The sequence below is a fragment of the Ricinus communis genome, chromosome 1, assembly GCF_019578655.1.
Source record: "Ricinus communis isolate WT05 ecotype wild-type chromosome 1, ASM1957865v1, whole genome shotgun sequence".
In the NCBI taxonomy this organism is placed as follows: domain Eukaryota; kingdom Viridiplantae; phylum Streptophyta; class Magnoliopsida; order Malpighiales; family Euphorbiaceae; genus Ricinus; species Ricinus communis.
The window spans coordinates 36009248-36026323 of NC_063256.1; the positions used below are offsets into that span (position 1 = coordinate 36009248).

At 29.9% G+C, this 17076-nt stretch overlaps 3 protein-coding genes across 3 annotated transcripts; 1 reads left to right on the forward strand and 2 right to left on the reverse strand.

Moving 5' to 3' along the window:
• Window positions 1-385: 385 nt before the first annotated feature.
• LOC8279810 lies at window positions 386-2964 on the forward strand. The gene is made up of 5 exons (XM_015720008.3): window positions 386-905; window positions 1032-1241; window positions 1329-1653; window positions 2114-2233; window positions 2378-2964. Exons 1-5 carry the CDS (start codon window positions 594-596, stop codon window positions 2494-2496), a joined length of 1086 nt encoding a protein of 361 aa, XP_015575494.1. The 5' UTR covers window positions 386-593; the 3' UTR covers window positions 2497-2964.
• A 4574-nt stretch (window positions 2965-7538) lies between these two features.
• On the reverse strand, window positions 7539-8427 carry LOC8279809 (copper transporter 1). Its single transcript, XM_015720010.3, has one exon. It carries the CDS (start codon window positions 8253-8255, stop codon window positions 7770-7772), a length of 486 nt encoding a protein of 161 aa, XP_015575496.1. The 5' UTR covers window positions 8256-8427; the 3' UTR covers window positions 7539-7769.
• A 7904-nt stretch (window positions 8428-16331) lies between these two features.
• LOC8279808 (copper transporter 2) lies at window positions 16332-16673 on the reverse strand. The gene has a single exon (XM_002520422.1). The coding sequence runs from the start codon at window positions 16671-16673 to the stop codon at window positions 16332-16334; it is 342 nt and encodes a 113-aa protein (XP_002520468.1).
• Window positions 16674-17076: the final 403 nt, after the last annotated feature.

Sequence of the window (17076 nt, forward strand, 5' to 3'; positions counted from 1 at the left end):
AAGTGTCACTACTTCCAACTTATCCATAACTAGTGTTCTAATTTAATTAACATCATCATTATTCTTAGCAAACATGGCAATTGGCAAAAGACAAAAGACATCTGTACCTGACAAGTCCAGACAGACAATAAAAAGTAGGCAAAAACCAAATTTAAACCTAATAGGTAGTAGTGCAACTGCAAAGACCAACCCTAACAATACCCATTAACTGTTTGTAAATATATACTAAATGGAATAACCTGTAGGCTAACTAGAGTATTAAACTAATATATGCCCTTTCATAAAATCCAAAAACTCCCAGCTGCAACATCCAACAAATTGGCAGATGGGTCTTTTTGCATAGCTTTATCCAACCACTATAAAAGCCCAACTAAAAAAGCACAATTTGATTAGACTTTGCACAACCTCACTTAAAGACCCACCATTTTAGCTGCATAGTTTTCTTCTTTGTTTTATGTTTCTTTTTTGGCTCTTTTTTTCTCTCTCTCGCTTGCCTTGTTGTTAGCCACAGTAAGCTATTCATTAAAACCAAACTTAAATTCTCTTTTCTTGATTTTTTCATACTAACCTAAACAAAGAACTGAATTTCATTCATGATGGCTGTTGACCTGCACAGCAGAGATTCATTATGGATTCCTTCTCAGTTTTTCAACGAAGAGAACAACAATAATACTAATGCTCCCTCAGTGAACAGCAGCAGCAACAACAGTAAACCCGTTAGCCAAAACTGGTCTTCTTGCTTTAGTAATTGCTCTGATTTTGGGTCTGCTTTTAGCTCACCAGTTGAGTCAGAGTTTGGTTCCACCGAGTCGGACAGTGACCAAGAAGACGATTACACTGCTGAGTTGACTCGTCAAATGGCTCACTATATGCTTCAAGATGATGAGGATAGACATGAAGAGAAGGTAATACAATACTTATTACACTCTTTTTCTGATTCATGACATGTTTTTCTTTTTAAAATCCATGTGGATATATGCAAGTTTTCTGATTTGGAGCTCAAAATTATGGTTTCTTTTTAATTTTTTCAGGCATGGAGCCAAGAAGAGGTATCCATAACAGGAAAGTTTGAGAATTTGAAGAATAATGAAGAGAAGCTTGAATATAACAGCAGAGAAAGATTTTTAGCCACTTCTCTTGAACCCACTTCAGCTTCTTTATCCATGAAGAAGCCCAAATGTCAAAGTCTGGAGTTTCAATCTAGACAAGCTCTAATTGATTACCAAATAAGAGCTATTCAGGTAAAGCGTTGTTTTTCTTTTCCTGGTAATGCATGGATTCAATTAATTAGTTTACTCGTGCTAATCTTGATCTTTTAATTTTTGCAGTTATATAAGCTTAAACAGGAGGAAATTATGAAGCAAAAACAGGAGTGTCTGTATCAGGGACAACAAGGCAATGGGTATAAGCAAATTGAGCTTAATAAACAACAGGTGAAGCAATTTCATCAAAACAAAGGGAGAGCTTGTAGTGGGTTTGGAAATGGACAGAAGGTTTCATCATGGGTTAATTTGCAGCAGAAACAGAGAACCGGTTCAGAGATGACTGCAGTTTTTCTTGGTGAACCCGGTTCAAGGAGTGGGTCATCATGTGGGACAGGAGTGTTCTTGCCTAGAGGAATAAGTAACACTTGTGAATCACGCAAAAAACCAGGTAAAAAGGAAAATAAAAAATAAAAATCTTTAAAAGGAGTCTTCTTTTTGTGATTCTGGATCATCTTAGCTAAAAAGAAAAAGTTGGTATGTTCAGTTGATTTGTTTCTCATACCATTTCTTTTGTATGGTTGCATAGGTGTTGAAATGGTTGGTTTTTAAAGTGGTTGCATCTCGTCACATATTTTTATAGATTAGGTTTTTGGATTTTCTGATCATCTGATTGTGATATTGTGGAATCCAACGTGGTTGAATGTGCAAGATTGCTTACAATCTTAGCTAAGATTCAACTTTTGTCAATGTCCAATTTAAATTTCACGAGTGTACATTGGTATCTTCCTCTATAAGGTCCACTAGTTTGGTCCTTGAGAAATATTTCCCTTTAGCTAATATCTGATTCAGGAAACTAAAATTTAACAGCAACACACATTGATTTTAGTTTTGCTTTTGGTTTGGAGCAGGATGTTCCACTGTACTTATACCAGCAAGAGTAGTTCAAGCCCTGAAACTCCACTTTGACAAAATGGGAATTGAATCAAGACCCAATGGTGCTAGTTTCCCTGTTCAACTTCAACAACATGGTATCTAAATTATTCCAAGATTTTCCTTTAACCAAATTCCTTTCAGGTCCACTTAAAAAGAAAAAGCTTCATTAGTTTTGCACCTGTAAGGAGTTATTACACCTGTAATGGCCCTTCTCTAATTTGCTTTGCTGTTATTTTTAGATGGTGTAATGGTGGATGTGAGGTATGGCCTGCAAATGAAGAAAAGGAACCAGTCCAAGGATGTGCAATCAATGAACAATCATCAGGAGATGGGTCTGCCTCAGGAATGGACATATTGACTTGGAGCAAGGGGCACATGCCTTGTTCCTCACTTCTAATCTCTCTTACAGTTTATAGATAAAAGCTGAAAAGAATTGCAGCTAGGAAAATAAAGAAAGGGAAAAAGGACAGACATTTAGTCAATTTATAGGGAAACTACATAGAATATGACAACACTAAGGCAGAACAGATTGCTTCTACAATTTTATTTTATTTTTATTTTCAACAGTAGTTTATTATAAAAAAAAGTATTAAGATTTAGATGGGTCAAGACAATAAACTTGTCTTGTAATGAGACAGAAACGGCTCTGTTCCTTTCTTCTAGATTGCTGGCTGGCTATATATATGATTAGTAGTTATATTAGTGTTCAGTGCAAGGATGTGTTTTATTATAATCCTTTGTAATAAGTTGGCTGTCAGCAAAGTAGCCTGCTTTTGCTTGTTTCTGTATTCTCAGTTCTGCAATTCACTATTGAAGATTTCATTTCTCTTTGTTGTATTCCAGAATTTTTCATGTTGTTTAATTCATTAAATCTTAAATGGGGCAGCAAAAGGATTCTGCTATCATAGTAATAATAATAATAAAGAACTAGAAATCGGCCACGAATATACAGTTAAATTGGTTTTTAGTTTTTGTCTTTGATTCTTTCTAGCAGTCAAATGGTATCAGAACACTAAATCGAGATGGTAAGTTTGTTTTCTGCCTCGCATGGGCACATTCGAAATACATTGTCGAAATTCATTGAGAGAAACTTTTATATAATGATATGAACCCTGCTCAACCTAACTAAATAGATAGAGTATTGCTTATAACTTTTTATATACCATACCAATCATACCTCTCCAGTGTATTTGAAAGGCAGATCATAGTAAAAGAAAGGAATTCACAAGGGAAAGAAACTATACATCGTTTTCAATATAATCTTGCCTAGGATTTCAATTTATGATGATTAATAAGCTAGGGCTCATAATCCCACATAGGAATTTAATTAGCTGTTTCTGCCTTTGAAATTTCATGCCATCTGAATACCAAATTGATCCTAGCATTTAATACTAGTTTGACAAACAAAAGCTATCCAACTAGGCCTTAAAAAGAGTAGACTACGTGCCATGTTTTCCTTGCATTACTTTTTAATTTATACATATACATATTAATTACAACAAAAAGAATTTCTAGGGCACCTTAACATGCCAATTCTTTTGGCTAAGCCCACAAAATTTTAATAATTTTGGATTTATATACAAGCGGGATCTATAGAGTTTATCTAACTGATTTAAAACGTGCCGAGTAAAATTATATAATTATATATTTAAAGCACTCGAAATATTAATTAAATTATAATAAACCTGAATCATGTCATGCATGGAGTAACAAACAATTTATGAAATGATGGATCACTACTTTCCAATTCAAAGATTAAGTAGCTTGAAGAGAAGACCCAAAATTGATGCATGCTAGGAGTCTACCAAAGGTCAAGTGAGGGAAAGTGCTTAGGTTTACAGGTACAAAATTGCCTGTGATTTACGCGGAAAGCATGTACCCACACAACAAGTTATATAGTTATTCACATGGTGGAAGTTAGAAGAAGAAGTGGTTGATTGGCAGTTTAAATACGTCTGTCTAACCATTGTACGGTAGATCCACCATCCACAATGCATCTAATTGCAGTTGGGACCAATAATTTTGTCAGCATTTAGCATTTTTGGTTTCTTTTCTCAAGGGGTTTAGTTGGGAAAAGATCCTGACAAATTATGTAATGTCTACAATGGGGTGGAGAAAGCTCCCCATGTGCAAATGAAAACTGCCAAGGTCTCAAGATTCCATTCAGGAAATTTCAAGGTGGACTCTGTCTTTTACTTGGAAACTGGGACACCGCATCCTGATTATCATAACTTCTGTTCCTTCAGCGTACGCACTAGCTACAGGAAAACTGAACAATTGGATTCCTGTTGGCATATATATGCAAGTGGTGGGAAGGATCAATATTTTCCATACAATTTCAATGAATAGGCATGCAATGGACCCTTTTCTTTTTCTTTTCTTTTTCCCTCTTTTATCAGTCATGAAAATATCTCAAAAGAAGGACTCCCTTACGTACAAGAAATATCAAAATTGTCCATCAATTCATGATAAAAATTTATTAAATTTATAAAGAATAAAAAAAATATGAAAATAATATATAAACTTAAAAATAATAAAATTACAATGTAATAAATTATCATAAAAAAATATAATCTAAATACGAAATCATCAATTCAATAAACGATGTCAATAAAAAAATTATACTGTAACATAAATTTATAATTACCGAACAATTTTTATAGGGAATATAATTTTTATTTCACTTTTTGCATACATATAAAATTTTCTGTTTGTTTATTTAATTTTTAAAATCCTTTTTATATTTGATAACTACTAAAATTTTAAATTTCCCATCAGTCTTAAGCATTAAAATAAAAAATATTAAGTAAAACGAATATATAGACAATTAGTGATTTTATTCTAAAATTTATTAACTATTCAATAAAAATTAAAATTGGTTCCTTAAATATTTATTAATTAATAAGCTTGTTCTTTATTAGATATTAAATTGAAGATGGTCAATTTTAAACTAATTTAATCATTGAATTAGTGTCAATATGCTTGTAAATACTTTAGAAAGAACAATATTTGAGGACACTGGTCCATTTAGAGAAATTATTTAAAAAAATTAAAATATTATTATGTTTTACCTTGTAATTTTTGAATATTTTATTGAATACTTTGGGTTATCTTTTCCTTTGGAAAGCAACCTGTTGGGCTATAAAATGCAAAGTTGTTTGAACCTAAATGCAAGTAAGCCCACTGTTGGCCCATTTGTTTTTTTTTTTTTTTCTTGAGGTGCAGAAATCGAAACCCTAGAAATACAAAGTTCCAAAGTGATAGAATTAAATGTGCATTTCATAATCTCATATGTTTCAAGGCTTTCATTGGATATTTATTAATTTGTACTTTCTTTTTTATAGGATATTTATTATGTACTTTGTACTAGAGAGTGTATTGTATTGCAGTACAAATTACAAAATTTTCGCTTCAAGAAGTTCAACATTTTGAGGATTGCTCCGGAGATAGTGATATATGATATTATTTATTAATTATTATATTTATATAAATTAATTTATTTACTATCATTAACAACTCATAATTAAGAGCTAATTAATAAAAATATAATAATAAATAAATAAAATCATATTATTAATATATAATTAATTGTTTATAAATGACGTGATAGACCGAATATATCTAAAAACTTATACGATAGCTCATATAATAGTCACAATATTACTTTTTTTAAAATTTTTAAACTGATATTTGATGATAAATTTGCAATAATAATTTTTTTATTTTTTTTAGACTTCATTACCTATTTAAATTTGAATTTCTAGTTACACTTGGTGTATATACTCTAATTAATAGGCCAACGACACATACATACGCATATATATATATATATATATATATATATATATATATATATATATATATATATATATGCGTACATATATAAGTATGACATATATATATAAGTATATACATATAATTAGACAATGAATAATAGTATCACATACATATATAAGTATTTTATAATTTAATATTAAATAATTAATTGACATGTTTTAATTATTTATTCGTTATATAATTGACAATATATATCTATATTTTAAATAAATAAAAAAAATTTCGTGCGGTTTTATTTTGTTTCCTTTTTCTTTCTTCTTTTTTTTTTTTCTTCATAAAGATTAATGTTCATTACAATTCAATAGATTCCAAGGAGAAGAAAAAGAAGAAGAAGAAGAAGAATAGAGTTCCTTATATAAAAGAGGGCTTTCTTCTTCTTCTTTTTTTTCTTTTAAGAAAAAAGATAAAAGTTCTTGTTGACTCAAGGTTATAGTTTTGGAAAGAAAGCAAAGACCCAACTCATGCATAACAATGCTAAGTGTGTCTCTTGTACTGCATGATCTTTGCCTTCTGTGAGAGAGATAGAGAAATTTGACAGAGTCATCAGCCACCCATGATCTGCCCAACCTCTTTCCAAAATAAGCAATTATTTGAATATATTAAGCTTAGTCACAAAAACAATAATTCTAGTGAATCATCAATACATAGAAAAAAGAATAACTAAAATACCCATTCCATTAATGATTATATACTAGTAAACTAAGAATAATGGTAATTAGTCATGACAGAGAGAGGATGATTTCATAACATCTTAACTGATCATATCATAGAATAAAAACAATACATATATTAATGGAATGGATGTAATATTTTTCTATAGGAATCCAAGGAGGACCAAAACCATATGGGGAGTTTATATGAAGAGAAATACATCATAGCTATAGATAATAAATTCAATTAATTATCATTTTAAATTCATAATTCCAAATTCCTTCCAGTCCCATTCATCTTCAATCTAAAATGTGCATAGATTATTCATTTACTAATGAATTCACTAATGACTGGATTTAATAATAACAATAATAATAGTGTTTAATATTATTTCTCAATTGGCAAGAGTCAGCCCGTAATTATGTTAGCTAATTATAATTTTCAATTCAATGAAGATAATTGAGAGTGAGTATAAGAAAACTCCTAGAAAAAGGAAAGAGGTTGGAGAAGATTTATCTTTGATGTAATGTCATGTATAGTTGGGTCATTTATTTAGGGGTTGACAATTTTTCCAGGGGAAATGTAAGGATTTCTGATCCTTAATTGCCTGCAAGACTTGGTGAGACTGAGAAGTGTCAATTGAGCACTCATTTTCATCAGCCACTTGGCCTTAAATTTCTATGACACCCAATTTTTGGATTTGGTTGGGCAAGTTAATGCCTTAATTTCTTGACCTTGTAAAATTCAATGTCAAGGCCACACACACACAAAAAGGAAAAAAAACAAACAAACAAACAAGTCTATTTTTTGGCTCACTGCTATACCACACAATTCTGCAATTTTTGTTTTAACCCAATTAATTATAATTGGATTTAAATCTTTTTAAGAAAAAATTCTATGAACATCATCATCAAGAACACAAAATTTAGGGTTTTATTTGATAATTTAGATTACAAACTCTACACCTAAATCAAACAAAAAATAACATTCATTCATATTCAATTTCTACAAACAAGTGATTTGTCTGACCAATTCACGTTATTCCTCAAAAAGAGAAAATAGAAAAAGCAACTGTAACTGGAGAATCTGCAAATGCAAATAAAAACCAAGAGCCAACACCCTTTTCCTTGTATGAAAATGATTCTAACAACTCATTGGAGGAAGATCAGATGTTTTAGCTGCAGGAGGTGTTTTCTTGAAAACCCTACTGCCAAAAATCAAGAATCCAAGGCAATGGCCAGCCACAGCCACCAAGAAAACACCACCGTTAAATGACATAACAGCCAACATAACCAAATAGGCCAAACCAACTCTCATAGTGTGCAACAAAGTCTGAATTAAACCAGCGGTAACATGGGGAGAGCCAGGCTTAATGAGGCGACTGTGAGATAACCACTCAACAAGAAAAGAAAGAACAAAAACAAAAATCAAAGCTAAAACATACATCCCAGTTCTAGCTCCAGGCCATCCTGAGAAGAGAATCTCAGCATTTTCGCCCCAGAAAAATGTCATGTGCATCATCATCTTGTGATGGTGCATCATCATTCCTCCTCCAGTTGAATTGGTGTTGTTCATGGTTGATGATGGAGTCATGCCTCCCATTCCTGGCATGTCATGACCATGATCCATTCTTCTCTCTCTGTGTCTCTCTCTACAGAATTTAGAGTGAGATTTTCTTGTTCTTTCTAGGGTTGCTGGTGGCGGTGGTGGTGGCAGGCGGAGACTACTCTTCTATTTTGGAGATATTATTGGCCTCTCATAATAGAAAGATGGCTGTTGTATTGTTGTGGCTTTTGATAGTACAATTTATATAGGAGTTTAGTAAACTGTGCAGTACATGAGATTTTCTTTTTTATAAAAAAAAAATTAATAACCTCAATAATAGTCTAAAAAATAAATTACATATTTACTTTACTGCCCCTCTCCATAAGGGTGTTGTTTCCTCCGGCGAGTCCGGCTCTTTCTTTTCTCTTATTTTAATTGTCATTTTATTTTCTTTAGAAAAAAAATAAAATTCACTATATTGTTAATTCAATGATGTAACTTCTTACTTTGCTATCAATTACTTGTAATTCTACTAGTATTTCATTCCTTATCAACTTAGTTTTTATTCAAAATTAATTATATTAATTTAGAATTAAAAAAATAAAACGAAGGAAAATAATTTTATAAATTTAATTTTTTTTAATTATAATTAATTTTGATGTGTTTCAATATTATTTTAAAGTTCTATTATTCAATATATTTAATAAAATTAATTTTACAGTAATCTGATTTTATTTAAAACTCAATAGCTAACAATATTAACAAAATTTAAAGTTAAACAGTTAGGCGATAATAATCCTTAAAATCATACTAAAATTTCACTAAAGAAACTATAAAATTATATCCTCTAAAAAGGGGCTATATTATTTTAAATTCCATAAAGATGTTTAATATGATAGTCCATCTACATTTGTTATTTGGGTCTCATGAGTTCCTTAAGTATTTTTCTTGAAAGGAAATAGTGATGTAACAAGAGTATGAGGGCATGTTGAGATTTTTATTCCTCCTCTTTTTCTGTCATTTTTTTAAAAGAAAAAAAATTAAGCAGCCTCTCTTTTAATATAAAAATTTAAGTAGCCTCTCTTTCACAATAATAGCAGTGGCAACTGAAGACTTCTTGAGTCCTGGAAAGCCTAAGATGTTGTTACCTATACTAGTAGTTTATATGTTGTGATGTGTCTAAATTAGTACTCACAAGTGTACAAACTGAATGATGGTTCGGGCAAACTTACTACGAGTTCGATCTCATAAGGAATTGTAGAGTATATATTATAAAGACTAATTATCATACAAAGTACTGAAAATAAATATAAACACTTTAAGCCAATGTTTTGAGAATGATCTTAAGTTTAATAAAAGAAATTAAATAATCAGAAAATAAAATATGCAACTAGAGTTATTAATATAAACTATATGATGAAATATCATTTAGTCTAGCTTTTACTTAGTAATCTTCTTAATTTCTTTAAGTCCAAATCTAATAAATGAGATAGTGATGTGCCTTTTTTCTAAGTCACTCAAGCTAATGATGCAATTTAGGTTTCTTATACCAACGTAGATTAAAGTAAATATGATGTTTCTAATACTTTTAACCTAAAGATTTTGATAACAAATATTACTACTAAATTGATATGATAGTCAATAGATGAAACTAATGAACATATGAAGGTAAAGAATTATTCATTAAACTCAATATATATAAGGTTCATACATCAGTAAAAAGCCAAACTAAACACTTATGGAACTAAACCTAACATACTTAATCCAACGACTATTGTAATTAAATACTTAAGATACATAAAACAGAAAACTAAAATTCCCTCAAAGTTCAAATGCTCTTTAAAGAATGAAGAAGATTCGTTCTCTTTCTCCACCTCTTCAAAAAGCTTCTCTAATTTTTCGAAGAATGATGCAACTAAAGCTAGCTAGATGTAGAAGATAATAAACTATAGAGATTTCTACAGAGAATAGTAGAAACCTTCTCTAGAGAGAATCGTAGTAGCCGAAGAACTTCTTATTTTAATTAATCTTTACTTCTTATAGAAATCTCCTTGTTAGAGTTCTTTTCTCAGTACATAACTACTGTAGTTATCTCTTACTGTTCTAAACAAAGTAAATAACTTGAAAAATAATTATCCACTAATTATATTGTAATTATTTAAATACCAATTCTTGGGCCTTAATGAATTGAGTTAGACCCAAACTATTGATGCCTACGTGTTTGATTCCCGAGCCTTTTATAGCCATAGTCCAATTAAAATCCATTAGTGCATTTTTAGCTCAAATCCTTCTTTTTAGTGATTATTTTCTGAATTAAGACAGAAAACTAAAGTGAAGTAACAACACATATTTTCACCATATTATATATAGAAATATATAATTAAAGCTCTAAAATACCCTTAAATATCTAAATATAATTTGGATAGACCATGTTGCATGATATTTTTATTATAATTGATACTAATATAAAATAAATTCGTAAATAATTTAATAATTATTTAATATCTTTACACTATTTGTTATATTTTAGAAAATGATGATAATTTAAAACCCTTCTTAAGTCTATTTTTCTTTAATAAAATCTCAATATTTTAGAATTGTATATAATTATATTAAAATAATTTATTAATTATATCTTTTAGGATTAGAATTTATTATATATTTACAAAAACTAACTTATTAGCTAAACTAACTTATTGCTGATCATCCGTGGAAAGATTAATGGTTAATTGGTTACAAATGGACGGTTAAGAACTTACGTATGTTAATTAGATTCTAGCTGTGGATTAATTAAGAACAGTAAGGAAAATGAATGAACAAAATGATGTAATAATGGAGAGCAAGTTTTACAAGAAATTAATTCACACAAAATGAGTCTCTTCAAACCAGGGATGTTTCATATTCCATGCAGCACCTGTTTTGTGTGATTGTATTTGTATCAGCAGAGAAGTTTTCAGGCCAATTCCAGGATTATGAAGTTCTTACTACAATTATGATACGTATCTTATCTTTCTTAAAACCCTATAAAGCCATTCTTTAAAAAGGTTATATATATATATATGAAAAGATAGGGTTTTAAGCAATTTTCATTCTCATTAGTTCATTCCCTTCCTATTTCCTGATCGGCTGTTTCTTCTTTATGCTGTGGCTTTTCTATTGGTTACTGGTATTGTTGTCGGGCTCACTTGATCGGGTCTTCTGGGTCGGTATCGGTTTCCTTGGAGACTCACTGATTTGCATTATGGAGACCTGATATCAACAACAAAACAGAAAATAAAATGCGTGTTCACTAGTTATATTCCATTGATTTTCATTTCCATAATGCATAACAAACTAACTCTATTTTTTAAGTTTAAAACAAACCAACACTAACTTAACTGCAAGCAGAAAACTCTTCACCAAAAAAGAAATCCTAAACCGCAAGAGTTGTCTTTTCTATTTCTTTTCGGCCGTCTGGCAGCTTTTTTTTGCCGGCGATGGTAGCTAGCTTTAATTTCTTCGGTTTCTACTTTTTTTTTTTTCTAGTAATTTTTTTCAATCATAGTAAAATAATCAAATCATATTTTTATCTTATTTGTATGAATTGATGAGAGTTTATAGATTTTGATTGCAAAATCTCTTATATTTTTTTAGTAGTGAATTTGGATAAACAGATGATAAATCAAAGATGTATGAAAAAAGACCCATGACTACTAAAATTTCAATATTCAAAGATAAATCAAGGCATTCTAACAATGAATATAAATTTATTTGGTTAAAAGTTTATTTAGGATCTTATTTCATATTTACTTTTCTTAGTTGTTTGTTAATGTTATTAATTAAATACTATGAGTATTTTGTTTTGTTTTCTTTATAGAATTTGTTTGTCTTTTATCCTAGAAGTTAGGATGAGTTTGATTCTGGTATTCAAAACATCAGGTTTTTTTAAAGACTCGTCAAATAATAACGAAGTCGATTTGAGGCTCAATATACCCACCGAGTGAAATGCGTTTCTTGTCGATGCGCCAAATGCAATCAAAATGTTGTATACAGTTTGTTCAATCAACACAATTAATGAAGCTTAGAAGAAAATCTCATCTTTAACAGTATCAGTACGTATTTCTTGAACATAATCATGTTTACTTGTCTATTACAGATACATTTATTAATTATTTTTAATAAAAAAATTCTCAGCCAACAAGAATTTAATAAAACAATCCTTTTTCTATTACTTAAGAATAAGAGAAAAAAATCTATGATTTAATCAGTGATTTAATTGATATTTTCATTTATAAGAATCGAAAGAAATATTGAGTTTAAATAACTTTTTCGATTATTACCAATATTGATATGAGCTTATTATTTTATGTAAATTTAAAGGAATAATTTCTCCTAACTATAATCTGCAAATAGAGGAATGACTAGTCCTATTTGGTCCAAAATCAATTAAGCCTCTATAATGAATTTCTTTCTTTAAAAGAAAAAAGAAAAAAGAAAAATACCACCAATATTACAACTGCTAGTAATGATAATAAAAGTTATATTGTGATGTTACTTTGCTACAAAAGATTATCTATAATCATAAAAGTATTTCTAATACATTCTTTATCTATATGTTAAATGTTTTATTCTAGAAAACATTTAATTCATTTTTTTTATTTTTGAAATATAAAATAAAAATTAGTTTTTTTTTAATATTTAAAGAGTCAAAATATTTCTTATTTTCATTTTAATAAATATGTCATAAATTTCTATGTACTTTATTAATTAATATTTTTAATTTTATTTCTTCTATTAATAAAAATTTAATGTTTATAAAAAAAGCAAACAAAAACATTAATATTAAATAAAATTTTAGTTATATTTAAATATTTATTAACTTCTTTTTTTATTGTATAAGTAACACTTAAATTCAAATATCGACAGTGGAGATGCTGTAATAATAAAATCTTCTCTCTACGGCCATCAAAATTATATGCCTTTTGGATTATATTGAAAATGGCAAAGTTACTGGTGACCCATAGTTCTCTTTTCTTCTTCTTCTTCTTCTTCTTCTTCTTCTTCTTCTTCTTTTCTCTGTGTATGTGATGTTGATATAGTCTTAAAAAAGAAACATTTCTGTAGGAGAACCCTATGCTTTAATATCTCCTTCTCAATTCTATGACAATTCAAATGCCATTCTAATAAAACCATATCATAAGAAAACATTTATAAGAAGATGGCACCCATTTTCTATAGGATAAATGGATCAGCCTAATTCTTTTGGGTTGTGAGCCATTCTCCTTCTGCCATAACTTCTTTTTCTCATGAAAATAATAAAAAGAAAAAACAAAGGCTCCCTGATTGATCTTTTTGATGACATAATCTCATTGCCTAAATCATGCTTATCCATACTTATTAAATTTTTTTTTATGAAGATACCCATAATTATTATTAATCATAGAAAAAGAGATCCATTAATATTTTTTCTTGGGGTTGGGGGAATATTGGGTTTGTGCTGCTTACTTTCAGCCATTGCTTTTCTGGGTGAGCTTTAGCTAAAAGTCTGCCATGTTTAGGGCATCATTGCAACAAATTGGCCGTTAATGAAGCCCAAAACTAGGATTGAAACTGCTCATATAAAGCAACTAGTACATAGGAACTTGACATGACACCATATAGAATACAATACATCGATATAATTATTTTTAAGAATTTTGAATCTGATATAAAGAATATGCTAATTAAAATATATAAATTTTATTATATTTAAGATATAAAATAAAAAAATCATTCAAATTTAAACAATATAATGAGAAAAATAATATATTTCATATAATAAAGTTTAGTTTATTCTAATAATATTCTTTATGTATATTTGAAAATAAATTTTCTATATGAGTGCCTTTCTATTCAAAAATTAATTACGTTTGTAAATAATATAAACTAATTAGATTAAAGAAATTAACGTTGAAGCTAATTGTTGAATGACATTTATATTTAGGAGGTTAAATTGATATTTAATATATACTTTTAAAATTTTAAAAATTTTCCAACGTTGCCTTAAAAGTGTCTAAATTGTGAAGAAAAATAAAAATAATAAAATATTGTAATACATATAGAAGGTGTTAGGGACATGTCGAGCATATATCTGCCAAAATATTTCTGACACGATTTATACAAGTGACGATACTTACGAGAATAAAAAATTTGAATCTATTTGGCGAAGAGTTTTCAAGGAGATACTTCATATCTCTACCTCCAAGGTAGGTAATAACTTCAACTTATTGTTACAGCCTGTTTGGATGGAGGTTTTTCAAGGTTTTACAAAGTGCTAGAATCTCCAATCCTTGTTTAGGTAGAAAGTATTCTTTAGAAAGTAAGGTTTTTAAAGGTTTCTAAAAACCTCTAAAACTCTCCAAATCTCAACTCACCGATTTGGGTTGAGAAGGTTATAATTTTAAAAAAATCTATCTTATTTTTCAAAACCTTCATTTACCATCCATTCTTTCGAAATAAAGTAAAATCAAAAACTCTACCTTACCTTCTAAAATCTCACCTTCATTTACTTTATAAAACCTTAACATAATTAGGTTTATCACTAGGCTGGAACACAACCATGATAAAGCATCCAAGTGAAGCAATGTTAAGCATGCATCAGGATCCATCTGATGTGTTTTGCAAATGATGGGAGTATTGGCAGTGTCAAGATGCTTCGTTCCCAATATAAAAACTTGGATTACATATTGTCAGCATGCAATATATTTGGGTTGTTAATGTCAGGATGCAAGTAAATGTAATTTTTTCTTCTAAGAACTTATCACCACTAGTTCTGTAATCGCAATTCAGCTCTCTTAAACTCTCAAATCACTCTGAATCTACTTTCATATTGGATACTTTAATCGAATGCAAGATTTCGTCTAAAGATTTACTGAGTATTCCTAATACTATATTTGGTTGAAATTTATTAAAAAATTTATTTTATTTAAAAAAAATATATAAAAGAAAAGTAAAATAAAAATGATAGGCAGGATTTTGAATTATCATTTACTTCGTTCAAAACACATAAACTTTTAATTTACAAATAAATTTTATGAATTTCAACCAAATAAAATATAAGGCTGTTAATAATAATTTTCAAGTAATATTTTTGAGCTTTGCATGAAGAAAGTGTTGGAAAAAGAGCATTCACATTATCGAATTTCATGTATTATTTATAATGGGCTTATGCACTCATAAATACAGATTAATTTCTTTTGCCCTTCGTAGTCACATGTTGCTAACCTGAACACATGCAGAACATATATGACTAGTAACTATTTAGGCGCTGGAAGTCAAAACTTCTGCCAAGATTTTTGAATCAACTTGTCTTTCAAACAGCAGTGGATGGAATTTAAATACATATGGGACTCAACTACCTTTCCAAAACAAAAGGACACAACAGCTACTTGCAAATACATAGGAACACACTGTGGATGGAATTCAACCTTGGAGAGCATTTATGAAGGAGTGCCAATGCTATCCAGACCGTTTTTCAGGGACCAAACCTTTCAGTGCTCGGTATGTCTGTCATCTGTGGAGGGTAGGCCTAGAATTGGAGAATGAGTTGGAGAGGGGGGAGATAAAGAAAGCTATAAGAAAGTTAGTGGTAGATTAAGAAGGAAAAGAGATCAGGCAGAGAGCTATGGAATTCAAGGAGAAAGCAAAGTCTTGCTTGATAGAAATTGGCTCTACCCTTTTGTTTTCTGAATGATTTGGCATGAAATATGCTGTCATCTCTCTGACTAGCTACAAGAAGATGGGATTACTCTTCTGATCTTGAATTCATAGTGATTCACATTAGTTGTAGGCTTTGATAATTTATATTGGTTCTTAGAATTATTCTTTTTACTTGTGCTTTACTTTTGAAGCCTCCATGATTATTGCCTTACTTTAGCTTTGATGAATACTAAAATTTAACACTAGTAATTACAAAAACAGCTCCACTTTGCATTTGTAACATAACATGCACCTTATCATAAAAGATCATCTCATCACACTACAAATTGATATATATATAGAGTATAACAAAAAGGAATATAAAAATTGTAAATGTAAGCTTGGGAGAGTGGTACTCACATACTAAAGAAGATAATTATGAATAGAAACCATAATTTCAACTCATTCTAGTGCCAGCAGGAAATGGTTAACATGGTCCTGCAATTAGCAGTTCAAAGGAGGGAGATCGATTGAATCCTGGTAAGGTTCAATATTTGGTTTTCTGAAAACCTGGCTACCAAAAATCAAGAACCCAATTGAATATCCAGCAACAGCAGCTAGTAAGACACCTGTGTCAAAGGACATAACTGCAAGCATAACCAAGAATGCAAGTGTTACCCTAATAGCATATATTGCAGTTTGCTGGAGCCCTGCAAGGACATTGTTTGTGCCAATCTTTATCAATCTGGCATGTGATAGCCACTCTACTGCAATTGCAATAAGAAAAACAGAAGCTAAAGATACTGCGTATGAGTAGGAGCTTTGGCTTGGCAAACCTTGAAACATGATTCTGTGCTCTTAATTTCCCCAGAAAGGTAGTACCATTGATCTTTCATTAACCGAAAGAGAAATACAAAATTAAAAGATATAAAAGGAGCACAAACTGTGTACTGCATCTAAATCATGTACTTCGTAAATCTAATCTAATGGCCATAAAGATGAGGTCACTACTGGAAGTAGTGGAAAATATCAGCAGATTTATACAGTTATGCTGCAAGGAAAGATCAATTAAGAAAGATTGAGGACTCCATCTCACAACCCAATAGTGGCCATTATGCTAATCCTGGATTGGTTTTTTTAGCTTAATTCTTTTTATAAACTCTTGGTGGTGTTTATTTAGCAGTAGAATGTACTACACAGCAATGTGGTTATGTGTAGTACAAGTTTTTTTTCCTTCCTTTTTTCTTAT